Raw genomic sequence first — 27,266 nt, 5'->3', positions numbered from 1 at the left:
AAAAATTTGCACAAAAAGATCGTGGTTAAAACTGACGTCATCATCATCAGTGGCGAACTCTGGAATCTACTAGGCCTAGCTCGGTAAGGTTTATTTTTCGGTTTTCGGTGAGGTAAACGAAAAAATCTACCCGAAGGTCTAATTCCCTACGATTTTTTTAAAAATTTAGAGGTGATAAATGTGTTTCTTGCTATGAAATAAAAGAAAATAATAGCAAGGCATAAAATCGAGACGATCGAAATTACGATTGGGCCGGGCCAGATTAACCATCTCTGCGGGGTGTGGACGAGGCTTTAATATTTTTCTTTTTCTTTTCAACGAGCAAAAAAAAAATAAAAAAAATAAACTCCCAGCACAGAAATCGCAAAAAAAAAATGTCTGCGACGGTGAATTTCTTTTAGGAATAATAAAATAAACTCCCAGCACAGAAATCGCAAAAAAAAAAAAAAATGTCTGCGACAGTGAATTTCTTTTAGGAAAAGCTTAATAAATCTCTATTTTCCTTTGAAATTTGCACTGTGATCACTCATAAACTCCAGCAAAATGTCGGGCATTGCAAGAACTCACGAAGGTAAGTGTCCAATCCTCAATACGTCTTTAATTCACTGTGAAAAGCTTCCTGATGACTTGGGCAGAAAAGCCCATGGAATCAATAACACTGCAATCATAGGCAAACTTGTGTCACACAAGTTGTGTGGTTTATCTACAGTCAAGTCTAGGACAGACGTATTGATAACGTTACAAATATCCATAGGTACAAGATTTTCCAACAGGGTTCGTTTATCTCCCTTTTTCTAATGAAACCTTTTTATTTTCTTCCAGATATTGAAGCCCAGATTCGTGACATTCAAAACAGGAAGAAAGATGTTTCCGAAGGAGGAGGAGAAGAGAAACAAAAGCGAGTGGGATTAGGAGAGAGTGGCTACTTTGACAGTGATATCTATGATGGAGGAGGCAAGTTTGAAGGCTATGTCAAGTCCATTGCTGTCAATGATGAGGCTGATGTAAGTATCTAAAATGAAGAAATTGAAGGTTCACTCGGTTGTTGTTTTTATAAGTCGGGAGTTTGGTTGGTAGGCAATTTCTTCACATGCTTTCCAATATTTTTCCTTGATACCTATTAGAGTGCTGAGGAATATTTAAACTTTTTTCCTAAAGATTCAGAAGGCTGGATTTCAGTTTGCTTTTACTTTAGTTAAGGGTAGATTGATGCCAATGTTAATTTCAATAATATAGCCAAGCATAGAAAGAACTGATACTTCAAATGTATTTCCTAGTACCTACTTATATTATCTTTGTTTTGTTTATTTTCAGGATGATGATTTTGACTACCAAGCTTCATTCAATCAAAACAAAAGATCTGGTTATACAGCTCCCGCAGCTCTTCTCAATGATATTGCACAGGTAATTATTATCTACAATCTTAATCCTATAATTATCCAGGACTCTATGAACTGGATCACAATATAAAGTCTCAATATTTACTTATGAATATGAATATAGCTAGTTAGACTGTTCCCTTAAAATACTTGACACAGCAAAGGCTTGAAGGAGTTACAAATGTGAGCAAGCTAGTGGGGTACAACTCACCCATACATATTTAATGATAAAGTTTTATTTCACCCCTTGGTTTTTCAGAGTGAAAAGGATTATGACCCATTTGCAGACAGACGGCAGAAAACTGTTGCTGAAAAAGAAGATGAGTACCGTGCCATCCGGAGACGGATGATCATATCTCCTGACTCTATGAACTGGATCACAATATAAAGTCTCAATATTTACTTATGAATATGAATATAGCTAGTTAGACTGTTCCCTTAAAATACTTAACACAGCAAAGTATTGAAGGAGTTACAAATGTGCGCAAGCTAGTGGGGTAGAACTCACCCATACATATTTAATGATAAAGTTTTATTTCACCCCTCGATTTTTCAGAGTGAAAAGGATTATGACCCATTTGCAGACAGACGGCAGAAAACTGTTGCGGAAAAAGAAGATGAGTACCGTGCCATCCGGAGACGGATGATCATATCTCCAGAGCGAGTTGATCCATTTGCTGAAGGTAGGCATTGTGTATTTATGTTGGAATGAGTATTATTAAGTTTTCTATCACAAAAAAATTGTGTTTTCTAATTAGTGACAAATTCTGGAGTTTTATTTAAGAGGTACTCAGGTCATAGCAAAGTACTAAAATTACTTTGGTCCACATGTAAACCAAGTTTTTACTCTCCTTATCCTATAGGAAGGAAAGTAATGTAATCAGCTCAAATTTTCGATGGTCAGTTTTTAGTGCCAAAACACATTTTGAGGTCCCTAGAGCCTAAATACAAAGTTTCAGCCATTGGTCCATGTGTCTGTCCTTCCATCTGTTTGTAAACAAAATATCTTGAGAATGGTAAGAGCTAGAGACTTGAAATTTGGCATGCAGCTGTTAACTGTGACAAGGATGCGACACGAAACTTTCGGTTAAGATCGGTACAATGCTTGGCGGCATTTCGGCCGCTTTTTGGCGGTTTTCAGTGTAATTTAATTATATCTTGGGAACGGTATGAGCTAGAGACTTTAAATTTGGTATGTAGTCCACAAATGTGACAAGAATGCGGCACTAAAATTTTGATTAGGGTCGGTGCAACGATTGGTGGCATTTCGGCCGCTTTTTGGCGGTTTTCAGCTATACTGAATCTTGGGAACGGTATGAGCTAGAGACTTGAAATTTGGTATGTAGTCCACAAATGTGACAAGAATGTGGCACTAAAATTTTGATTAGGGTCGGTGCAACGATTGGTGGCATTTCGGCCGCTTTTTGGCGGTTTTCAACTATACTGACCAAACAGTTAGGGATATTGTAAAAGTTACTTCTTTTACTAAGCAATACTTCTTTTAATACCCTAATAAAATTATTATTACAGGAAGTATCAAGTTTTCACTGTGGTAAGTAGTACCCTTTCATCTAGAAAAACTCTCACAATAGTAACAACTGGGTAATAGGTACCAATATGAAACTTACATCTACTTTCTTCTCTGCATCAGAGTCCAAGTCTTCATTCTTCTCATCAACATCCTCTTCTGAAACATTGAAATGACATAGAATATAGTTTTCTTTTCCCTTTTCCTAGAATCAAATGCTTTGACAATCATCAACCAAAGGTAGGTACAAAAGATTACCCATGTTAAAAGTAATGTAGTACATACATAGGACAAGAATCAAAGCAAGCACATATGACAAAAATCAAAGCAAGTACATAGGACAAGAATCAAAGCAAGATAAACTTGTGCCTTAGCAACATGTTAATTTTTAGATACCTACAAAAAAAAAGGTAAAAATCCATCATCCATATCAACATAATTATTTATTTCAAGTTGTTGGTTAAGGTAAGCTCTGACTACTTAAGTAGAGCTTTGAAACAAATGTTTCCAATCTAGGTTTCTAAAATGTCATATCAAACATTAATAGACACTTTAATGTTTCATGTGTTTTTAATGATTATTTAAATAAAATGACATCATTCATGAATGGAAAATTGAAATTCATACATAAGCAGGTAGCTATCAGCAGGAAAACTCAACTTTCAGGCATTCCTCCATTTTGTTGTATTAAAAAAATATTAATGGATCTCATGAAAAAAAAAAATCTTTCCTACTTTTCTGTAACTTACCTGATGATTTCCATTTTTACTTCATGTGATTTCTTAACCCAACCTTATTATTTTTATTCTATTACGAGTGTTGGTGATCTTTTCCTGTACCATTCCTTCTGTGAAGCTTTATATCTCAAGCATTCGATTTGTACTCACTCCCCTGATTTTCCTTCCCAATCTTAAATGAACAAAATTAACTAAAATCCCTTCCATTGCCCCTGTATAACAATAACCCTAAATGTACATACATACTATCCTCCTCACCTTCGTGGACTGTTTTACTAATTCAAACCTTATTTTCTTTCTTTGGCGTGTGACGAGATTTGAGTCACGGGTGATTTAGCGTGGATCCAAGTTGTGAGTAAGCAAAGAGGAATCCTGTCTACGCACTGTGGCACTGCAAACTCTGCTTCCTCTCTGGTGTGCAAAATGTAGCACTGTTTGTAGGGTTATTGCTACCTCTGGTTAGGGTTGAAATGTATAGGGTTAAACAGTTGGGTTCAGATGAGTAGGTAGTTTGAAAGCAAAGAAAGGTTTAAGTATGTATCTTTTTTGATGGAAAACTTTTCCATAGAAAAAGATACTTTTCTTATTTACTGGGTGATTTAGCGTGGATCCAAGTTGTGAGTAAGCAAAGAGGAATCCTGTCTACGCACTGTGGCACTGCAAACTCTGCTTCCTCTCTGTTGTGCAAAATGTAGCACTGTTTGTAGGGTTATTGCTACCTCTAGTTAGGGTTGAAATGTTTAGGTTTAACAGTTAGGTTCAGATGAGTAGGTAGTTTGAAAGCAAAGAAAGGTTTATGTATCTTTTTTTGGTGGAAAACTTTTCCATGGAAAATGATACTTTTCTCATTTACTTAGGTAGGTATGTACTATGTAGGTACTTCCTTTTTCTCTCTTCAAATATGAAATTTTCTTCAGAGAGTAGGACATAATACCTCATTTTAATTTTGATCATAGGCAAAATACAAATTTTCTTCAGAGAGTAGGACATAATACCTAATTTTAATTTAGATCATGGGCAAAACGGTCAAGAAGAGTTAGGAAACCTTAGGCCCAAGTCTCTCCCTCCCCCTTTCTGTATGTATGTGAGAATGTATGAGCACAAAAAGTTACTAATCACCCCAGCGCTTGTTTTTTAGGTTCATAGATTCTTCTTCTAATGTGTGGAGCTCTAGAAGAACCTTAAAGTCCTGAAGAAACCGCACAATGCACGTATGTATTCGTCTCCCCCTGCCTGCCCTCATCTACTTGTTCCCCCTCATGGTTAAAATTTTGAAGAGCTTTGTTTTCTGTTTGAAGTCATAGGAGCTTTCCATTAATTAACTTTTCAAGGGTAGCCAAAAGTTTTGATTTCAAACGAAAACAAGGCATTCAAAATTTATCCTACAAATGAAATGTCACTCCAGCCAAGAAGAAAGTAGCCGCTGCTGAGTGGGAGAAAGAAGCAGATGTGAGTAACCAAGTATGAGACAAAGCATACGCAAATACTTGAATCATACAATTCATACAGCACCCGTAGGACTAATAGGTTCATAGTCTTTTTTCGCCAACAGCCTCCTCCTCCTCCTCCTCCTCCAGCATTCTCTTTCCTTCAAGATATCTTTTCTTTCAAGACACACACTGATCTTTCTACTCGTTTTAACCGCAGACTATAAGATGTTCAAACTGACCCTTCAAGTCGTTTTAATCTCAGAATATGTCCTTCCCATCCTCCAGGTCACCTGGCTGCTATGACTCCAGAACAGATCCAGGCATACCGTTGGGAACGAGAAATCGACGAGAGAAATCGCCCCCTTACTGATGATGAATTGGAAGCTATGTTCCCGCCTGGCTATAAAGTATTACAGCCACCTGCTGGTGAGTGTACAACTCTTATTCAAACCCTGTAAATTGATATTTGATGTGTCAGGGTTTTCCTGAGGGATCTCTACTACACAACTTTTTTTTTAGCTTTTAAGAAGTTTTACTAGGGAGGTCTTGAATGTTCTTAGATTTTGGAGTCCCAAATATCACTGTACAGCCATGGACATAATTTTCTAGTCTAATTGGACTTTTTTGCTGAATAAAATTACCGAAGTTTTTTTTTAATCATTTTCTTCGTGGTAGAGATCAGCATATCATTCTCTTTCCTTCAAGACACATACTGATCTTTCTACTCGTTTTAACCACAGACTATAAGATGTTCAAACTGACCCTTCAAGTCGTTTTAATCTCAGAATATGTCCTTCCCATCCTCCAGGTCACTTGGCTGCTATGACTCCAGAACAGATCCAGGCCTATCGGTGGGAACGAGAAATCGACGAGAGGAATCGTCCCCTTACTGATGATGAATTGGAAGCTATGTTCCCGCCTGGCTATAAAGTATTACAGCCACCTGCTGGTGAGTGTACAACTCAAATTTTACTTATTCAAACAAATCGAAAAGGTGGTGACAGTTTGGATAGGGAACGTTAAACAGAGAGTGGACTAGTGTCTAGCTGTGGGGTTATAAATAGGGAGGAAAACAGCTAACCCCAACCAGCCTAGCTAGCTGGCAGTTTTCAAAGAGTTCTCTCTGCTTTTAAAGAATGAGCACAAGTTCTCACGATGGTTAACTGTGGTTCAGGACGAGCCAATAAGACATGGCTAGAGACTATCACCCCGGTGTATGGCAGAAAAAAAAACATATCCTTTCTTTATTCTGCCATCACCATTCGGCTACAGCTGAAGCCGCTACAACAACAACAACAACAACAACAACCGGTGGTGAAACATTCTTCTTTCTAAATCGAATTGGAGGATATTCTTTAGAGGGACATGTTAACCGTCCTTTTACGTTTTTTTCCTCTCATTCGAGAGCTTATGCTCAAACGCTGCCAAAAATATTTCCCACGCCTTTCCGTCCTGAGTCTTAAGGACCAGGTCTTTGAATCAAATTTGCTTCTTTGAAAAAATGCTTGTCTCAAGGGAAAAAGTAAAGAAAATAAATAGGTACTAGTAGGGAGAGAGTAAGACCGACCACGTAACTGCAGAAATGTATGTCTGCGTGTGGCAGGTCTTTACAAAAATCTCTCTCTTAGGTTACAATCTGGCGATTTGTTGACAACAGTAGTTTAGTTCTTCGCCTCCATTCATTCCGATCTTGTTGAGCTAGTCGTTTCAGATTCATGTAGTTCTGGCATCCCATATCGGTCTTGCATCCCACTCTTAGTACAGGCCAGAGAAATCTTCATTGAACATTGTAATCAAAATTATCTCCCCCTTTTCGCAGGTTACATCCCCATTCGTACTCCGGCTAGGAAACTGACAGCCACCCCAACCCCCATCGCTGGCACCCCCACTGGGTTCTTTATTCAGCAGGAAGATAAGACGGCCAAGTATATGGACAACCAGCCCAAGGGTAATCTGCCCTTCCTCAAGCCAGAAGATGCACAGTATTTTGATAAGCTATTGGTAAGTGTGAGCTTATTGCTTACTTTGTTTCTAATGTACCTTTTTGGGGCCCAAAATTTTCTATTCTGTTTGTTTTTGTATCATATTTTTTAGAGTAAAGAAAAACACTGTTGAAATTTTAATAGTTCTTGTAGTTATTTAATTAAGTCTTTTGAATAGCCTATAAGGAATGAAATTAAGTTTGATTTCTTACTCTACAATTGTACATTTCGTTTGTCGATTTCTTTATGCCACAATAAGTCTCGAAATGGTTGGTCTGATTTTGATATATTATTGCACACATCTTTGGCACTTGGCAAACACTGCTGGTTAGTATTGAGGCCCCATTGGACTTTGAGAGGCCCTAGTGAAGCATTGTTTCTTTATTTCAGTACTAGTTTAGTTTGTCCATCTACTAATTATATTCCCTAGCGTCTATGTAAGAATCATTCCCCTATGTCTCTCACCTAGAACTCTCTCCTCCCATAGGTTGATGTGGATGAAGATTCCCTGAGTCCTGAAGAAGCTAAAGAGCGCAAGATAATGAAGCTGCTTCTCAAAATCAAAAACGGAACCCCACCCATGCGTAAAGCAGCGCTAAGACAGATCACGGACAAAGCCCGAGAATTCGGAGCAGGCCCTCTGTTCAATCAGATTCTGCCGCTGCTCATGTCACCCACATTGGAGGATCAGGAACGGCATTTGCTCGTGAAAGTCATCGATCGAATTCTGTACAAGTTGGATGATCTTGTGCGACCCTATGTACATAAGGTGAGATTTTTACTTTCTATTACTACAGTTATAGCGAAGCTATACTAGTTTCATGTGAGAGCCCCTAGTCCTTCAACTGATACGGTCTGCTCGGGATTTTGACTCGCTTGTCAATTCCTCCTCATGAGGTTGAAAACACCCTGAAATATCTCCCACAGTCATCCCTCTAGATACCTAAATAGGTACTTTAAGGTTGTGGCTATGTACTTTACTAGGCTAGGCTTGTATTGATTCCCCCCCCCCCCTTTTCGCCTAACCCGGTACATAACCATAACCTAAGGGGTATAATATATCTCCCACAGTCATCCCTCTAGATACCTAAATAGGTACTTTAAGGTTGTGGCTATGTACTTTACTAGGCTAGGCTTGTATTGATTTCCCCCCCCCCTTTTCCCAGTCCTAGCAAGCCTAACCCGGTACATAACCATAACCTAAGGGATATAACGACACTGCTAATATTTTTAGGGACGATTGTACAGCACAGAATTGCCCAGATGGTGTGATGATGTTTCTTGTCAGTCCCTTCCAGGCAGCCTTTTTACTTAGCCCTAACTAACCTAAGTTCCTTTCATTCCCAGATCCTGGTAGTCATCGAGCCTCTGCTTATCGACGAAGATTACTACGCCCGTGTTGAAGGCCGAGAGATCATCTCGAATCTGGCCAAGGCGGCCGGTCTGGCCACTATGATATCCACTATGCGGCCGGACATTGACAACATAGACGAGTATGTACGTAACACGACGGCCAGGGCGTTTGCTGTTGTGGCCTCGGCGCTTGGTATACCCTCCCTGTTACCGTTCCTGAAGGCCGTGTGTAGGAGTAAGAAGAGCTGGCAGGCACGACATACCGGTGAGTTTTGCTGAATTTAATTTCAAATGGTCTTATGGGTTAGGAGAGAATGATGGGATGGAACTGAAATTGTCAGTCGGTGAGTGATTAATAAATGGGTGGAACTGGAAGTTTAGTCAATGGAATAGAACAGAAATTGGTACCAACTGTTTTATAGAAGGAAGGATTATACGGAGGTATAATCATCCCGACATTGAATAGATCTTCGAATACAAGAAAGGCAGCCGTTTAGAGAACGAACCATATCTGTTTATTATAAAGTTCGCCCCGGCGGAAATCGAACCCGCGACTCCAAGCCAATTAGGCTGGCCTAAATCACTTTTAATGCCGATAGTTTTAATTTCCTCTCCTAATCCCAGTTTAATATTTCCGCTTCTATTTTGCCAACAGTTCCAACCTTCCACCAAAGTTTCGCGCAGCGTTGCTTATGTTCAGTGACCCTAGGAACTGGGTACTATGTACTTGGTTATTTACAACAGTTTACAAAACGTTAATTGTGTACCTAGGTTCGATCCCCACCCGGGGCGGATTTTATCCTGAAGGGATAAGGTTCGTGTCTGGCTTTCTCCCATTCTCTCTTTTTTCTCTCCTTAAGACTTTAGCAGTTACAGTTCCTTGTTTCAAACTTTGCACTTCTATCTTTTTAAACTTTAACTATCCTTGCCATTCCAGGGCGGAGTAACCCCAGCCGCTACCCGATGGGATGAGACCCCGGGTCACCCGAAGCCCGGCGCTGAGACCCCGGGGGCAACACCTTCTACACGCCTATGGGATGCAACTCCCGGTCATGCCACGCCGGGAGCGGCCACACCGGGCCGGGAAACACCCTCGCATGATAAGGCTCAGTCCTCCATACGACGAAACCGGTGGGATGAAACGCCCAAAACTGAACGAGGTAAGATTAGAGGAATGGTTGGTGGTAACGCGCTCGCCATTCAGAAGGTCCTGGGTTCGATTCCGGATAAACATTTTTACGAAGCTACCATTTGGCGATGGGTTGACATAACCTATCCTGAGTATTGTTATTATTATTAATTTATTGTGCAATTAAAATAATCTATCTATTGGATGCCTGTTCTCGCACAAAAAAAGGCTAACAATTTTTGACCTGAGCAAAAACTCGATTATGTAAAAATTTAAAGACTGTTCTATCCTCATTTTCCCACAGAGACCCCAGGGCACAGCAGTGGTTGGGCAGAGACCCCAAAGACAGACCGGGCCGGGCCCGGCGGGGACCTGATCCAGGAGACCCCCACCCCAGGCGGGGTCTCTAGCAAGCGACGCTCCCGTTGGGATGAGACCCCACAGGCCACGCCCTCCGGGGCCATGACCCCATCGGCCGCGACCCCCGGGGGTATGACCCCGTCTACACCCATTACACCACATGTGGGCAGTACCCCACTCATGACACCGAGTGGCGTGACACCCACTGGGAACAAAGCCATGGCTATGGCCACACCCACACCTGGTGAGTTGAGTTTTACTAGGGAGGTCTTGAATGTTCTTAGATTTTGGAGTCCCAAATATCACTGTACAGCCATGGACATAATTTTCTAGTCTAATTGGACTTTTTTGCTGAATAAAATTACCGAAGTTTTTTTTTAATCATTTTCTTCGTGGTAGAGATCAGCATATCATTCTCTTTCCTTCAAGACACATACTGATCTTTCTACTCGTTTTAACCACAGACTATAAGATGTTCAAACTGACCCTTCAAGTCGTTTTAATCTCAGAATATGTCCTTCCCATCCTCCAGGTCACTTGGCTGCTATGACTCCAGAACAGATCCAGGCCTATCGGTGGGAACGAGAAATCGACGAGAGGAATCGTCCCCTTACTGATGATGAATTGGAAGCTATGTTCCCGCCTGGCTATAAAGTATTACAGCCACCTGCTGGTGAGTGTACAACTCAAATTTTACTTATTCAAACAAATCGAAAAGGTGGTGACAGTTTGGATAGGGAACGTTAAACAGAGAGTGGACTAGTGTCTAGCTGTGGGGTTATAAATAGGGAGGAAAACAGCTAACCCCAACCAGCCTAGCTAGCTGGCAGTTTTCAAAGAGTTCTCTCTGCTTTTAAAGAATGAGCACAAGTTCTCACGATGGTTAACTGTGGTTCAGGACGAGCCAATAAGACATGGCTAGAGACTATCACCCCGGTGTATGGCAGAAAAAAAAACATATCCTTTCTTTATTCTGCCATCACCATTCGGCTACAGCTGAAGCCGCTACAACAACAACAACAACAACAACAACCGGTGGTGAAACATTCTTCTTTCTAAATCGAATTGGAGGATATTCTTTAGAGGGACATGTTAACCGTCCTTTTACGTTTTTTTTCCTCTCATTCGAGAGCTTATGCTCAAACGCTGCCAAAAATATTTCCCCGCCTTTCCGTCCTGAGTCTTAAGGACCAGGTCTTTGGATCAAATTTGCTTCTTGGAAAAAATGCTTGTCTCAAGGGAAAAAGTAAAGAAAATAAATAGGTACTAGTAGGGAACCGACTTTCATCGGATAGAAGTCGCATGGTCGCACGACTTTTTTTCGTGTCGCGCGACACGTTTCCACTATGCGATTTTTATCGCGCGTCGCGCGGCAAAAATCGCGTTGGTGGAAATCCACCTTTAAGGAACAAGGACCAGGTCTTTGGATTAAATTTGCTTCTTTGAAAAAATGCTTGTCTCAAGGGAAAAAGTAAAGAAAATAAATAGGTACTAGTAGGGAGAGAGTAAGACCGACCACGTAACTGCAGAAATGTATGTCTGCGTGTGGCAGGTCTTTACAAAAATCTCTCTCTTAGGTTACAATCTGGCGATTTGTTGACAACAGTAGTTTAGTTCTTCTCCTCCATTCATTCCGATCTTGTTGAGCTAGTTGTTTCAGATTCATGTAGTTCTGGCATCCCATATCGGTCTCCATCCCACTCTTAGTACAGACCAGAGAAATCTTCATTGAACATTGTAATCAAAATTATCTCCCCCTTTTCGCAGGTTACATCCCCATTCGTACCCCCGCTAGGAAACTGACAGCCACCCCAACCCCCATCGCTGGATTCCTTCTGTGAAGCTTTATATCTCAAGCATTCGATTTGTACTCACTCCCCTGATTTTCCTTCCCAATCTTAAATGAACAAAATTAACGAAAATCCCTTCCATTGCCCCTGTATAACAATAACCGGTTACCGTTCCTGAAGGCCGTGTGTAGGAGTAAGAAGAGCTGGCAGGCACGACATACCGGTGAGTTTTGCTGAATTTAATTTCAAATGTTTCTCACCTCTCTCCAAATAATTCGACAGGGTTTTACGGATAACTAGAGTTCCCATTAGAGTATTTAAGATGACCAAGGTGTCTTTCCTATATAACTTTTCACGAGGAATCGATTGGTGTACATGTCAGGGCTCTAGGAATAACAATTTACAAATTATCTGTTTGTAACGATCCACAGTCCAAACATTTTCAATGTTAAAAAAAGCAATTGGGTACCAATCTTTTGTGAAATTCGATGTAGATTTCTCTGTGGTCAATGGTCATGGATTCGGTTTTAAGATTTTAAGTCTCAAATGTCTCATGCCACTGTGTAAATATCTGTTTCCATTCATGCAGCAAGGTTTCATTGTAGCATGTTTCTTCATAGGGTGTTCCATGTTTGCACCTACAGTGTGGCATCTCTGGATCTATACAAGGTCCGCCAATGCTAACTTCTACTTTGGAGTCACCCTGGCGTTTGCTACTTCTCAAATATTTCTACTGACTGACTTGTTGTTTGCTTACCTCAAGAGGGATTACACATTGGAGAATGGGATTCAGAAGACAATCAAGGGGAAACCAGCTCGGTTGGTTCTGGATTAGATAATTATTATTATTTTTTTTTTACAAAAGACTGGCCAAAGTATTCCAATTTTCTGGGGGAAATGGTATGAAAAAATATGTAGTAAAAAAATGCTGTTTCCCCTTCCTTTCAATTCCTCCCCTTCAAGGAGTATAATATCAACCATTGTTATTAGTCCAAAATTCCCTTCACTGAACAATTTGTTTCCCCTTCCTTTCAATTCCTCCCCTTCAAGGAGTATAATATCAACCATTGTTATTAGTCCAAAATTCCCTTCACTGAACAATTTCCTATCTTATAGGTACTATGTTTTTGATCTCAATCTTATTAAAATAAAAACACGTATCTAATTATTTTTGTTTCTCAACAAAGTACACGATTATAATAATCAAATAAAATACCTATCTATTGACATAAAATAATTGATTATTGTTCATGTATTTACAGTGGTGTTGTGTATTTCTGTTAGGAAATTGCAAATGTATCTTGAAATATTTGAAGTGCATTAAAAAAAAAAAAGCCTTCTAACGTCATAATGCAGAAACGGGCAAAAATTTCGGGACAAATTCACTACTCTTTTCCTATATAAACAATCTTTCCATTGAAAATAAAGCCATCTAGAAAACCAAAGACGATATCTTGTACACAACATGATGATAAGCTTTAGCTGATACCAATAACAGTTTCGAAATATTTTTAAAACATTTAAGGCTGTGGGTTAAGGGAACAGCGGAATGAAAATGCATAGTATCCCATTTTTATTCTTGTTAAAATTAATTGCGCTCGCATTGCGTATACTCATTTATTTTATTTTTATTTTTTGCACTCGAGTCTAGTGCAGCGGTTCCCAAACTTTTTTTTTTTTACGGGGCCCTCTTTTTTTCAATTGCGAAGGGCCGCGGTCCCTTTATTATATTTTATGTGACTGAACTTTACCATTACGCATTCATATCATTCTTTTTGGCGGATATCTTACAAGACATAGTCCAGTTCATACCGCAAATACACATTCTTCATATCATTCTGTATTCGCGGATACGCGCTAATCAGAGCGTCTTGTCCACCAATATACAGCGAGTTGTAGATCTTCCAATAGACATCTCTGACTTTCCTCGCCGGATGGAAGAGGCCCTGTAGAACGTACTGAAGTATTCTGACTGGGCCTAGAGCAACACGGAGGCCTTCGACAGCATCCATGAACGCCTGCACGAGATGGGGCGAGGTTTCGAATATGTTGGGCCACACGTAGTTGAGTAGATGAGTGAGAGCGTCCTCACAGCCAAACCCGTACACTCCTGAAACAATACAGACATACATTGGTTTTAATTCACTTATTATTATGTAAGGCGCTCTCTCTTGATCCCTTGTGTGCCGGGTCCAATTCACTTACAAAAGAGTATTAAGGAAAGAGAATCAAATGTATCTATCCCTACATAGAAATAATTGATAAACCAGTTAGTACAGAAGGTAAGCGCTCGGGTTCGATTCCCACCCGCGTCGAACTTAATCCTAAACAGAGAAGGTTCGTTCTTGGAACAACTGGCTTTCTCCTATCCTGTCCTCTCTTCGATTTCGGACGACAAGACCTCCGTTATAGACGATTTATCTCCAGCTCTAGAGGTCGTAGAAGAAGAAGAAAAATCCCTAGTTCCTGATTTTCTGCTCTTTGACTTTAAAATTTCACTTAAGTAAGCGTAACTTATCTATTTTTTCCATTACCTAGTGCCATATGTTTAATCGTGGCACTGAATTGTTGAAGGTTCCAGCATCTAAAATGACGTTTTGCTTGCTTTCCGTGTCCGTGAGATAGGAAGTATCACATATTTATCAGTTTTATTTACCTATTCCTAATATCTTTGTTTTGTTCTCAGGTTGGAGCCTCAGAGATTATCAATCGTGTTGTGGACGATTTGAAAGATGAAAATGAACAGTACAGGAAGATGGTGATGGAGTCTATCGAGAAAACCATGAGTAACCTGGGGGCCGCTGACATTGATTCCAGACTGGAAGAACAACTTATTGATGGTAAGGCTTTTTCTTTTGTTTGATAGAAGGTCCCGGGTTCGAATCCCACCATCGCGGCATCGACGAAAATTTGTACTCGTTTTACGATTGCTAATATTTCAACGGGTTACTTTCTGGTTCTGGTGTTGACCCAGCACCTAAATGGGAAGTATTGTGTCTCTTATCGCCCATACTACGGGATGGGTACCTATGCAATGCACAGATCACATGCGTCAAATGTAGGAGTTGTTTCATTGCTACGAAATAATAACGGCGGTGAAACACTCATCTTGAAAAGGTCTACACAGGATTTTTCTTCCAGCCTAGTTGCCTGGGATGGTAGTAGCGTGTCTCGCAAGCGCTATGTCGCTGATTCGATTATATCCCTAGTTCTCTATCATTTACTGATTTGCAAACCGTTTCATTTGTTCTACTCCAGGTATTCTGTACGCGTTCCAAGAACAGACCACAGAGGATGTTGTTATGCTTAATGGATTCGGCACTATTGTAAACCAGCTGGGCAAACGGGTTAAACCCTATCTGCCTCAGATCTGTGGTACCATTCTGTGGCGGCTTAACAACAAATCCGCCAAAGTCCGACAACAGGCGGCCGATCTTATCTCTCGTATAGGTAAGCATTTGTTTTACCCCTTACCTTCTAATCTAGTACACGCCTGTGTGTTAGCATGACCCTGGTCTTGACTTTTTTTTTTAGGAAATCATGTCTCAAACGCCTTAAAAATTCAAGTAGGTAGTCAGTTCTATGTTGACAAAATTGTGCAACCATTTATCCATTTAACACATTTTAAAGCAAAATGTGTTCACCACATTTTGGATTCAGTTGGGTCACTGGTGATCTGAGTCAGTAGTTGACCGCACGAAGTGAGGTTCAAGTTTTAACTGTTCGATTTTGAACTGTAAATCTCTTGATTTGTTCCGCGTTAACTGTTTATTTTTCGTTCTTTATCTGATTGAGGTTCACAGTACACTGGTCTGGTAGTTATCTTCTTTCTTTGATCGGTCTCAATTCATTCCTGCTTGACTCAAATGGCACTATATTCATATATTGCAATACTGGATTCATAGCATAAAAAATTCTTTATAAATATTGTGATCAACTGATTGCAGAAGTTATCATTTGCACTATAAATTCGACTTGTTTTGTATTTACAGCGGTGGTAATGAAGACGTGTCAGGAAGAGAAGCTGATGGGACATCTGGGTGTAGTGCTGTATGAATATCTAGGAGAGGAATATCCAGAGGTACTGGGCAGCATATTGGGAGCACTCAAAGCCATCGTCAATGTGATTGGAATGACCAAGATGACTCCCCCTATCAAGGATCTGCTCCCTCGTCTTACGCCCATATTGAAGAATCGACACGAGAAGGTAAGAAAGGGATTTTTTTTTTTTTTCATATATACTTATAGGGAATTGTAACGGTTAAGCCCGGTTAAGGTTTTATCGTCCCAAAAATAAAGAGAAAAGAAAGCCAGGATAGGAGAACATTATCCGTTCAGGATAAAATCCGCAACCTTGAGTTATGAGTAACCTTTTTGGGGTTGGATGGAAGAGATCAGTTCTTTGTACACCCGTATCCTTGGACGGAACGACTTAAGATTTGATGATGACTATAAAATTCTCGTTATTTCACAGGTACAAGAAAACTGTATCGACCTGGTAGGTCGTATTGCTGATCGCGGACCCGAGTATGTATCTGCGCGAGAATGGATGCGCATATGTTTCGAACTCTTGGAGTTACTCAAGGCGCATAAGAAGGCTATTCGGCGCGCCACCGTGAATACGTTTGGCTACATTGCAAAGGCTATCGGACCCCATGATGTGCTGGCAACACTGCTCAACAATCTCAAGGTAAAATATCTTTTTCTTCCTCTTCTTCTTGGTCTTGGCGTATCCGTTTTGAATGGTGGCTATTATGACTTTGTTTTGCAGCTGCCCAGAACTCACAACATTGGTGCTCTCTGCAGCATTGTAGGATTTTCCAAATACATATCTCAATAATCCAACACCCAATATTCCTACCATGCTGGCACCGGTCGCTATGCGCATTCATATTACATAGCTACTCATTTTCCTCACGAGGCTGAGTGAGCTCCGCAACAGCCAGCTACGGAATTGCCTTATACAATTTTTTTTTTTTACCCCGCCGGGAATCGAACCCGGGTCTCCCGCGTGCAAGGCGATAGCAGTGACCACTACGCCATGGAAGCTGACTTAAAATTAAAATCCCGTTTTTTTTTTCCTTCTTAATTTCTTCCCTTTATTTCTTTAATGTTATTAAAAGTCAATCTTCTTCTCTTCCTCAGGTCCAAGAGCGTCAGAACCGTGTGTGTACCACGGTGGCCATCGCTATCGTAGCCGAGACCTGTTCTCCATTCACCGTATTGCCCGCCCTCATGAATGAATACCGTGTACCCGAGTTGAACGTACAGAACGGAGTACTCAAAGCGTTGAGTTTCCTGTTCGAGTATATTGGAGAGATGGGGAAGGATTATATATATGCTGTTACTCCACTGCTGGAGGATGCTCTTATGGATCGCGACCTCGTGCATCGGCAGACTGCGTGTGCCACGATTAAACATATGGCACTAGGTAATGGAAAAAATAGATAAGTTACGCTTACTTAAGTGAAATTTTAAAGTCAAAGAGCAGAAAATCAGGAACTAGGGATTTTTCTTCTTCTTCTACGACCTCTAGAGCTGGAGATAAATCGTCTATAACGGAGGTCTTGTCGTCCGAAATCGAAGAGAGGACAGGATAGGAGAAAGCCAGTTGTTCCAAGAACGAACCTTCTCTGTTTAGGATTAAGTTCGACGCGGGTGGGAATCGAACCCGAGCGCTTACCTTCTGTACTAACTGGTTTATCAATTATTTCTATGTAGGGATAGATACATTTGATTCTCTTTCCTTAATACTCTTTTGTAAGTGAATTGGACCCGGCACACAAGGGATCAAGAGAGAGCGCCTTACATAATAATAAGTGAATTAAAACCAATGTATGTCTGTATTGTTTCAGGAGTGTACGGGTTTGGCTGTGAGGACGCTCTCACTCATCTACTCAACTACGTGTGGCCCAACATATTCGAAACCTCGCCCCATCTCGTGCAGGCGTTCATGGATGCTGTCGAAGGCCTCCGTGTTGCTCTAGGCCCAGTCAGAATACTTCAGTACGTTCTACAGGGCCTCTTCCATCCGGCGAGGAAAGTCAGAGATGTCTATTGGAAGATCTACAACTCGCTGTATATTGGAGGACAAGACGCTCTGATTAGCGCGTATCCGCGAATACAGAACGATATGAAGAATGTGTATTTGCGGTATGAACTGGACTATGTCTTGTAAGATATCCCCGAATACAGAACGATATGAAGAATGTGTATTTGCAGTATGAACTGGACTATGTCTTGTAAGAAGTAAATAACGTAGGTAGGTATTGAAGGATTTGAAGGTAAGTTTAACATGAGGAACAATAGATTTATACAGAAAATCGGTCTATATGAGCTATTTACCGATCCAAATGATGTTAAGATGGCAATTCCTCAAGACTTTCATGACCGATTGAACATAAAATTGCACAACCTTTTGAACCTTTGACCTTTAAAGTCACGAAATGATTTACACGTCCCTTAGAAAAGGTTTATTTCCCTTGTAGCGTTTTCTATGGCCCTGTAGGTACAGGCATGTGAGAACTATCTACTGAAATTCAGGCCAAAAACAACTTTTTGAATCTTTTGATTTACATCACTTGTGTACGTATATTCTGTCCTGAGAGACAACCTTTGATTTGGTAAAAAATCGATTTCACATCATTTGGCCCCTGCTAAGTGATGTGAAATCGGGGTTGGAAATAATCAGCTGTTTTTGGTCTCCTTGAGTAAGGTTTAATATATGTACATACCTACCTAACAGAGGGCTACGTTCTGCCTGTCTGAGGCAATATTTCACTAATATTCTACACAAAGTGAATGTTATTTGAATTGACCATTCATAAAACTTATGTCTTGCTGTGGGACAATAAATAGGGATAGCAGCCAAATCCTAACCTGCCTCAATAGTTGGAGGTTACAAAGGGTTAATCATGCTTCAAAGGAAAAGCACAGGTCCTCATGATGGTTGACTGCGATTCGGGACGGGCCAAGTAATCTTGACTAGAGACTGGAACTCTGTGTAAGAGAAAAAATAATATTTGGTAAATACTAGCTGAATTATTCCCAGGTACTTTCGGGATAGGGCTGAAAAGCCCCTAAATAGAGGCTGATAGGGCTGCCTGGAAGGGACTGACAAGAGACGCCGACCCTATTTAAGTAGGAAGCTTGGAAGAAGACGAGAAGAGACTGATTGGAAGCCCAAACAACGAGGCCTTTATTTCACTTGAGATGTTATTTGAATTGACCATTCATAAAACTTATGTCTTGCTGTGGGACAATAAATAGGGATAGCAGCCAAATCCTAACCTGCCTCAATAGTTGGAGGTTACAAAGGGTTAATCATGCTTCAAAGGAAAAGCACAGGTCCTCATGTTGGTTGACTGCGATTCGGGACGGGCCAAGTAATCTTGCCTAGTTGGTTTTCTCGATAGACTCCATCACCATCTTCCTGTACTGTTCATTTTCATCTTTCAAATCGTCCACAACACGATTGATAATCTCTGACGCTCCCACCTGAGAACAACACAAAGATATTGGTCAAAATATAGGCGATTTTATTTCCCTTAAAATTATGTAGCGGTCAGTGGTCACTGCACTCACCTTGCACGCGGAAGACCCGGATTCGATTCCCGGCGGGGTTAAAAAATTGTATCATGCAAAACATTGATTTCGTGACTAGCTGTTGCGGGGCTCTCTTAGCCTCGTGAAGAAAATGAGTAGCTTTGTAATATAAATGCACATAGCGACCGGTACCAGAATGGTAGGTTTATTGAGATATTTGGAAAATCCTACAATGCTGCAGTGAGCACCAAAAGTTGTGACATAATAACACAAAGAATTTGCATTTTTCACTCAAACGCACCGATTACCTGAAGAATCCCTTTTAAATTAGCCAAACAGTTCCGAAAATACACGGTAAAAATATCATGTATTGAGTTTTATCCTGCATCTCGGGTATTAGGGATAACAAAATAGGGATATGTAAATAGAACTGGCAAATACCTAATTGAAGACACAAAAATCTTCAAAAATTCAGCAATAACACAGTCTTCTAAACTGATAAATATGTGATACTTCCTATCTCACGGACACGGAAAGCAAGCAAAACGTCATTTTAGATGCTGGAACCTTCAACAATTCAGCAATAACACCAATAACACAGTCTTCACTCACCTTATTAGCAATTTCCACCGTCGTATCTACTAGCTGACGATAGTTACGTCTGTCCAGTGCCATGCGGTGATTCCAGAAGTTCTTGAAGAACGGAGGCAAGATTTCGTCCTTGATATATTGCGCTTCTACACCATCCGTAGCACAACACTGCTTCACTACTTTCAGCACAATCTTCTTCATTTCTTCGTCAGGCGACTGGAACTCTGTGTAAGAGAAAAAATAATATTTGGTAAATACTAGCTGAATTATTCCCAGGTACTTTCGGGATAGGGCTGAAAAGCACCTAAAGAGAGGCTGATAGGGCTGCCTGGCCTGGAAGGGACTGACAAGAGACGCCGACCCTATTTAAGTAGGAAGCTTGGAAGAAGACGAGAAGAGACTGTGATTGAAAACCCAAACAACGAGGCCTTCATTTCACTTGACATGTTATTTGAATTGACCATTCATAAAATTTATGTCTTGCTGTGGGACAATAAATAGCGATTAGCTGCCTCGATAACAGAGATTCACCTCGTCGATCGACGCGCGACGGCCGGTCGACTATGTGTGGACACACCTTACGACGATGGGTTTAGCCCCTTTAGCACTTTGATTTGTTAATCCAAAAAGCTAGATTTGCCCTGCCATCTTTTACTGGGTAAGTGCCAGAATTTCTTAAACTCTGGATTAACTGAAAACTCTCTGTGGTAAGATAGGGCATCAGTGTTTAAGAAAATGGGTTTAGGCCCTTTGGCACTTTGATTTGTTAATCCAAAAGGCGAGACTGGGTAGGTATATTTGGAGTTGAGATTTTGTCCTACCATCTGATTGGGTATATTTGTGGTGCTTCCTCATTTGTTGATGGACACGGGAGTTGTCCACTGCCATTTGCTTCCTCCCGCATTGTTTCGATATGGTTTCTCTTGGCTGAAACAGAGAAGAAAGGGTGATCTTGTTAGACATTTTATCAGTACTCAGTACTCCGTAGTGCAGAGACTTCCTCCCGCATTGTTTCGATATGGTTTCTCTTGGCTGAAACAGAGAAGAAAGGGTGATCTTGTTAGACATTTTATCAGTACTCAGTGCTCCGTAGTGCAGAGACTTGACTAGAGACCATCAACCCCTTCAGTGTAGCTAAACCGCTGCTATACCAATAACATTCATAAAACCCTTGAGCCACTTTTCTCGGTCAATTGACTTGAATCTTGGTGTACTCATGTACTATTCATGATGACAATGTGCCTTTTGTGCTATTCTACCAAAAGAGAATTGGATGTTTACCCATTTCCCCCCCCCCCACTTGCCACATGAGTATAATTGACCTACTTAAGTTTACTTCGAGATTTCAGCAAGGATCACTTACCTCGAATCAGAATCAACATCACTTCCTTGGTATAGTAGTTAGCATACTCGGCGTCCATGAGGGGGATCAGATAACCAATAGCTTTGAGGAAGGCGGCCAAACCTTTACCACGGTGAGTACGAATACCTTTCCACAGGGGTTTGAGTACTGAATCGAAACTCTCGATACCTGTGGGGGAAAAGATATGGAGAATGGGTTAATTAATATTGTGAGCTGAATCAATGGGTTAAATTACAAACAACAGATGTTTAAGACGCTTGCCTGGTAAACAGGAAGGCATGAGTTCAATCCCAGCCGAATATGGACATTTTCAACACTGTTTGAGAATTTGACAATAACTGCTAGTAGTAGCTTCCAGCTGGAGTAAAGGGACTCTTTCCTATAATCTGCCATTCAAGACACAGTATGTTCATGTTCACTCCTATCTAATCGCCTGTAAAGACATTTGATCGATCATTAAACGTACTAAGAGTGTGACAGTGGATATCAGTCATTGGCTGTTCCTCACACTGTTTGTAATCTAAAAGCAGATGCTAGTCTATTCCTCAAAATTTTTAAAGATTAAGTGTTGTTGTTTTCAAATGCTCGGAGTTGACGATTAGGTCATTTTCCCATTAAATAAACATTTTCGTAATAAACCACATAATGGAACATGAAATGCTAACCTATTCATGTAGGTAAGAAGAAAAATTACACCTTGCAATTTCAGGACTTGCCAATTGAATATCAAAGAACATTCCAAACAAAGGTGGTAGTAGTAAGTACTTCATTTGAGACTTAAAATCTTAATACCGAATCCATGACCATTGACCACAGAGAAATCTACATCGAATTTCACAAAAATTGGTACCCAATTGCTTTTTTTAACATTGAAAATGTTTGGACTGTGGATCGTTACAAACAGATAATTTGTAAATTGTTATTCCTAGAGCCCTGACATGTACACCAATCGATTCCTCGTGAAAAGTTACATAGGAAAGACACCTTGGTCATCTTAAATACTCTAATGGGAACTCTAGTTATCCGTAAAACCCTGTCGAATTATTTGGAGAGAGGTGAGAGGGATCAAGAAGAGAGAACCTTCCAATCTGAAAGCAGAAGAGAGAATGAGCTCTGACAAAAATCTAGGTCTGAAGAAACCTCCCCTTGACCCCCTACTACCAAAAACCATGTAGGGGATCAGGGGAAATGTAGGGGAGGATTCTCCTACATGTTGACTATTGGTTTGGAGATTCCTCTGTGGTTATTAAGATAGAAATTACATTGTCTTTCACAGTTGGTTCTAGGTTTGTTCGCGGTATTTGCGGTATGTCCGCGGTTTTTTCGCGGTATTTGACACTTGTTCGCGGTATTCGCGGTTGGTTCGCGGGGCTTCGTGGTATCCGCGGTGTGCTCGCGATATTAGCGGTATCCGCGGTTTGTTCGCGATATTCGCGATTTTTTCGCGATATTAGCGATTTGTTCGCGGTATCCGCGGTTTGTTCGCGGTATTCGCGGTTGGTTCGCGATTTGTTCGCGGGGTTTCGTGGTATCCGCTGTGTGCTCGCGATATTAGCGGTATCCGCGGTTTGTTCGCGATATTCGCGATTTTTTCGCGATATTCGCGATTTTTTCGCGATATTTGCGATTTGTTCAAACTGATAAATATGTGATACTTCCTATCTCACGGACACGGAAAGCAAGCAAAACGTCATTTTAGATGCTGGAACCTTCAACAATTCATGCCAGATTGTAACCTAAGAGAGAGATTTTTGTAAAGACCTGCCACACGCAGACATACATTTCTGCAGTTACGTGGTCGGTCTTACTCTCTCCCTACTAGTACCTATTTATTTTCTTTACTTTTTCCCTTGAGACAAGCATTTTTTCAAAGAAGCAAATTTGATTCAAAGACCTGGTCCTTAAGACTCAGGACGGAAAGGCGTGGGAAATATTTTTGGCAGCGTTTGAGCATAAGCTCTCGAATGAGAGGGATAGAAGGTCCCGGGTTCGAATCCCACCATCGCGGCATCGACGAAAATTTGTAGTCGTTTTACGATTGCTAATATTTCAACGGGTTACTTTCTGGTTCTGGTGTTGACCCAGCACCTAAATGGGAACTATTGTGTCTCTTATCGCCCATACTACGGGATGGGTACCTATGCAATGCACAGATCACATGCGTCTCAGTCGGTGAGTGATTAATAAATGGGTGGAACTGGAAGTTTAGTCAATACTTGGTCAATGGAATAGAACAGAAATTGGTACCAACTGTTTTTCAGGTTCAGTCGGTGAGTGATTAATAAATGGGTGGAACTGGAAGTTTAGTCAATACTTGGTCAATGGAATAGAACAGAAATTGGTACCAACTGTATTATAGAAGGAAGGATTATACGGAGGTATAATCATCCCGACATTGAATAGAGAAGGAAGATAGAATACAAGAAAGGCAGCCGTTTAGAGAACGAACCATATCTGTTTAGTATAAAGTTCGCCCCGGCGGAAATCGAACCCGCAACTCCAAGCCAATTAGGCTGGTCTGAATCACTTTTAATGCCGATAGCTTTAATTTCCTCTCCTAATCCCAGTTTAATATTTCCGCTTCTATTCTCAGGTATCAAGATTGTTCAGCAGATCGCTATTCTGATGGGATGTGCCATTCTGCCTCATCTGAAGAACTTGGTAGAGATTATAGAGCATGGTTTGGTAGATGAACAGCAGAAAGTGAGAACTATTACCGCCCTGGCTATCGCTGCTCTGGCTGAAGCTGCTACACCTTATGGTACGTTGATAAGTTGATATAGATATTAGCTTCTACTTGACACACTTAGAAAGGGTTTTACTTAATCTTTAAAGCACTTTAAGTGTTGAAATATTTGGATTTGGAGATATCACAGAGAGGAGAGAGGGAACAGAGAACCTTCCAACCTGAGAGCAGAAGAGAGAATGAGATCTCTCCAAAAATCTAGGTATAAAGAAACCTCCCCTTGACCCCCTACGACCAAAACTAAAAGTAGGGGATCAGGGGAAATGTAGGGGGTTGAGAGTAGGTTTCTCCTACATGTTGACCATGGGTTCGGAAATTCCTCTCTGGTTATCAAGATAGAAGTTATATTGTCTATTTTTACAGGACTGTAGTCAAACGGCGCCTGCAGCACAAGCAGAAAAAAAATGCCGCGAACGAATTGCGAATACCACGAACGAATTGCGAATACCGCGAACAAATCGCGGATACCGCGAACAAACCGCGGATATCGCGAACAAACCGCGGATACCGCTAATATCGCGAGCACACTGCGGATACCACGAAACCCCGCGAACAAATCGCGAACCAACCGCGGCCCAAAAATAAAGAGAAAAGAAAGCCAGGATAGGAGAACATTATCCGTTCAGGATAAAATCCGCAACCTTGAGTTATGAGTAACCTTTCTGGGGTTGGATGGAAGAGATCAGTTCTTTGTACACCCGTATCCTTGGACGGAACGACTGAAGATTTGATGATGACTATAAAATTCTCGTTATTTCACAGGTACAAGAGAACTGTATCGACCTGGTAGGTCGTATTGCTGATCGCGGACCCGAGTATGTATCTGCGCGAGAATGGATGCGCATATGTTTCGAACTCTTGGAGTTACTCAAGGCGCATAAGAAGGCTATTCGGCGCGCCACCGTGAATACGTTTGGCTACATTGCAAAGGCTATCGGACCCCATGATGTGCTGGCAACACTGCTCAACAATCTCAAGGTAAAATATCTTTTTCTTCCTCTTCTTCTTGGTCTTGGCGTATCCGTTTTGAATGGTGGCTATTATGACTTTGTTTTGCAGCTGCCCAGAACTCACAACATTGGTGCTCTCTGCAGCATTGTAGGATTTTCCAAATACATATCTCAATAATCCAACACCCAATATTCCTACCATGCTGGCACCGGTCGCTATGCGCATTCATATTACATAGCTACTCATTTTCCTCACGAGGCTGAGTGAGCTCCGCAACAGCCAGCTACGGAATTGCCTTATACAATTTTTTTTTTTACCCCGCCGGGAATCGAACCCGGGTCTCCCGCGTGCAAGGCGATAGCAGTGACCACTACGCCATGGAAGCTGACTTAAAATTAAAATCCCGTTTTTTTTTTCCTTCTTAATTTCTTCCCTTTATTTCTTTAATGTTATTAAAAGTCAATCTTCTTCTCTTCCTCAGGTCCAAGAGCGTCAGAACCGTGTGTGTACCACGGTGGCCATCGCTATCGTAGCCGAGACCTGTTCTCCATTCACCGTATTGCCCGCCCTCATGAATGAATACCGTGTACCCGAGTTGAACGTACAGAACGGAGTACTCAAAGCGTTGAGTTTCCTGTTCGAGTATATTGGAGAGATGGGGAAGGATTATATATATGCTGTTACTCCACTGCTGGAGGATGCTCTTATGGATCGCGACCTCGTGCATCGGCAGACTGCGTGTGCCACGATCAAACATATGGCACTAGGTAATGGAATATTATTATATTTAAAAAAAAAAGATAAGTTACGCTTACTTAAGTGAAATTTTAAAGTCAAAGAGCAGAAAATGAGGAACTAGGGATTTTTTTCTTCTTCTTCTACGAACTCTAGAATAGGCCAGTCCACTCTCAGATCAAGCTGAAACAACATGGCACTTCCATTACCGAACCTAGCTGGAAAAAATAGATAAGTTACGCTTACTTAAGTGAAATTTTAAAGTCAAAGAGCAGAAAATCAGGAACTAGGGATTTTTCTTCTTCTTCTACGACCTCTAGAGCTGGAGATAAATCGTCTATAACGGAGGTCTTGTCGTCCGAAATCGAAGAGAGGACAGGATAGGAGAAAGCCAGTTGTTCCAAGAACGAACCTTCTCTGTTTAGGATTAAGTTCGACGCGGGTGGGAATCGAACCCGAGCGCTTACCTTCTGTACTAACTGGTTTATCAATTATTTCTATGTAGGGATAGATACATTTGATTCTCTTTCCTTAATACTCTTTTGTAAGTGAATTGGACCCGGCACACAAGGGATCAAGAGAGAGCGCCTTACATAATAATAAGTGAATTAAAACCAATGTATGTCTGTATTGTTTCAGGAGTGTACGGGTTTGGCTGTGAGGACGCTCTCACTCATCTACTCAACTACGTGTGGCCCAACATATTCGAAACCTCGCCCCATCTCGTGCAGGCGTTCATGGATGCTGTCGAAGGCCTCCGTGTTGCTCTAGGCCCAGTCAGAATACTTCAGTACGTTCTACAGGGCCTCTTCCATCCGGCGAGGAAAGTCAGAGATGTCTATTGGAAGATCTACAACTCGCTGTATATTGGAGGACAAGACGCTCTGATTAGCGCGTATCCGCGAATACAGAACGATATGAAGAATGTGTATTTGCGGTATGAACTGGACTATGTCTTGTAAGATATCCGCCAAAAAGAATGATATGAATGCGTAATGGTAAAGTTCAGTCTCATCAAATATAATAAAGGCGCCTTCGCAATTGAAAAAAAAAGAAAAGTTTGGGAACTGCTGCACTGGACTCGAGTGTAAAAAAATAAAATAAAAAATGGGATAATGTGCATTTTCATTCCGCTGTTCCCTTAACCCACAGCCTTGAATGTTTTAATAATATTTCGAAACTGTTATTGGTATCAGCTAAAGCTTATCATCATGTTGTGTACAAGATATCGTCTTTGGTTTTCTAGATGGCTTTATTATCCGCGAATACAGAATGATATGAAGAATGTGTATTTGCGGTATGAACTGGACTATGTCTTGTAAGATATCCGCCAAAAAGAATGATATGAATGCGTAATGGTAAAGTTCAGTCTCATCAAATATAATAAAGGCGCCTTCGCAATTGAAAAAAAAAAGAAAAGTTTGGGAATTGCTGCACTAGACTCGAGTGCAAAAAAAAAAAATAAAAAATGGGATACTGTGCATTTTCATTTCGCTGTTCCCTTAACCCACAGCCTTGAATGTTTTAAAAATATTTCGTAACTGTTATTGGTATCAGCTAAAGCTTATCATCATGTTGTGTACAAGATATCGTCTTTGGTTTTCTAGATGGCTTTATTTTCAATGGAAAGATTGTTTATATAGGAAA

General features: G+C 40.9%; 2 protein-coding genes across 2 annotated transcripts; one reads left to right on the top strand and one right to left on the bottom strand.

Annotated features, from left to right (window-relative positions):
* The first annotated feature begins 419 nt into the window (after positions 1-419).
* On the top strand, positions 420-27,033 carry LOC103520279 (splicing factor 3B subunit 1). Its single transcript, XM_026831373.1, has 23 exons — positions 420-571; positions 823-1,004; positions 1,315-1,404; positions 1,936-2,089; positions 5,360-5,528; positions 5,860-6,023; positions 6,894-7,075; positions 7,544-7,825; positions 8,404-8,678; positions 9,065-9,125; positions 9,347-9,569; positions 9,843-10,142; positions 10,431-10,571; positions 11,666-11,721; positions 12,278-12,511; positions 14,375-14,528; positions 14,947-15,138; positions 15,681-15,895; positions 16,163-16,378; positions 16,834-16,917; positions 25,423-25,651; positions 26,259-26,590; positions 26,883-27,033. The coding sequence occupies exons 1-22, from the start codon at positions 544-546 to the stop codon at positions 26,579-26,581; spliced, it is 3,954 nt and encodes a 1,317-aa protein (XP_026687174.1). The 5' UTR covers positions 420-543; the 3' UTR covers positions 26,582-26,590; positions 26,883-27,033.
* Positions 12,851-14,243, bottom strand: LOC103520069 (splicing factor 3B subunit 1-like). The gene is made up of 2 exons (XM_008485165.3): positions 14,223-14,243; positions 12,851-13,798 (listed from the first exon to the last, which is right to left on the bottom strand). The coding sequence occupies exons 1-2, from the start codon at positions 14,230-14,232 to the stop codon at positions 13,476-13,478; spliced, it is 333 nt and encodes a 110-aa protein (XP_008483387.1). The 5' UTR covers positions 14,233-14,243; the 3' UTR covers positions 12,851-13,475.
* Positions 27,034-27,266: the final 233 nt, after the last annotated feature.

The sequence above is a fragment of the Diaphorina citri genome, unplaced genomic scaffold (genome assembly GCF_000475195.1).
Source record: "Diaphorina citri unplaced genomic scaffold, Diaci psyllid genome assembly version 1.1 scaffold69, whole genome shotgun sequence".
Taxonomy (NCBI): Eukaryota; Metazoa; Arthropoda; class Insecta; order Hemiptera; family Psyllidae; genus Diaphorina; species Diaphorina citri.
Note: the sequence above shows the minus strand (reverse complement) of the source record. Positions and strands in the feature narration are given on the sequence as shown.

Bases quoted from the DNA above. Each gene is read 5' to 3' on its own strand.
- LOC103520279 (XM_026831373.1), top strand. From the start codon at position 544: ATGTCGGGCATTGCAAGAACTCACGAAG. The intron at 1,405-1,935 runs GTAATTATTATC...TCGATTTTTCAG, and splicing joins TTCTCAATGATATTGCACAG to AGTGAAAAGGATTATGACCC. The intron at 16,379-16,833 runs GTAAAATATCTT...TCTCTTCCTCAG, and splicing joins CACTGCTCAACAATCTCAAG to GTCCAAGAGCGTCAGAACCG.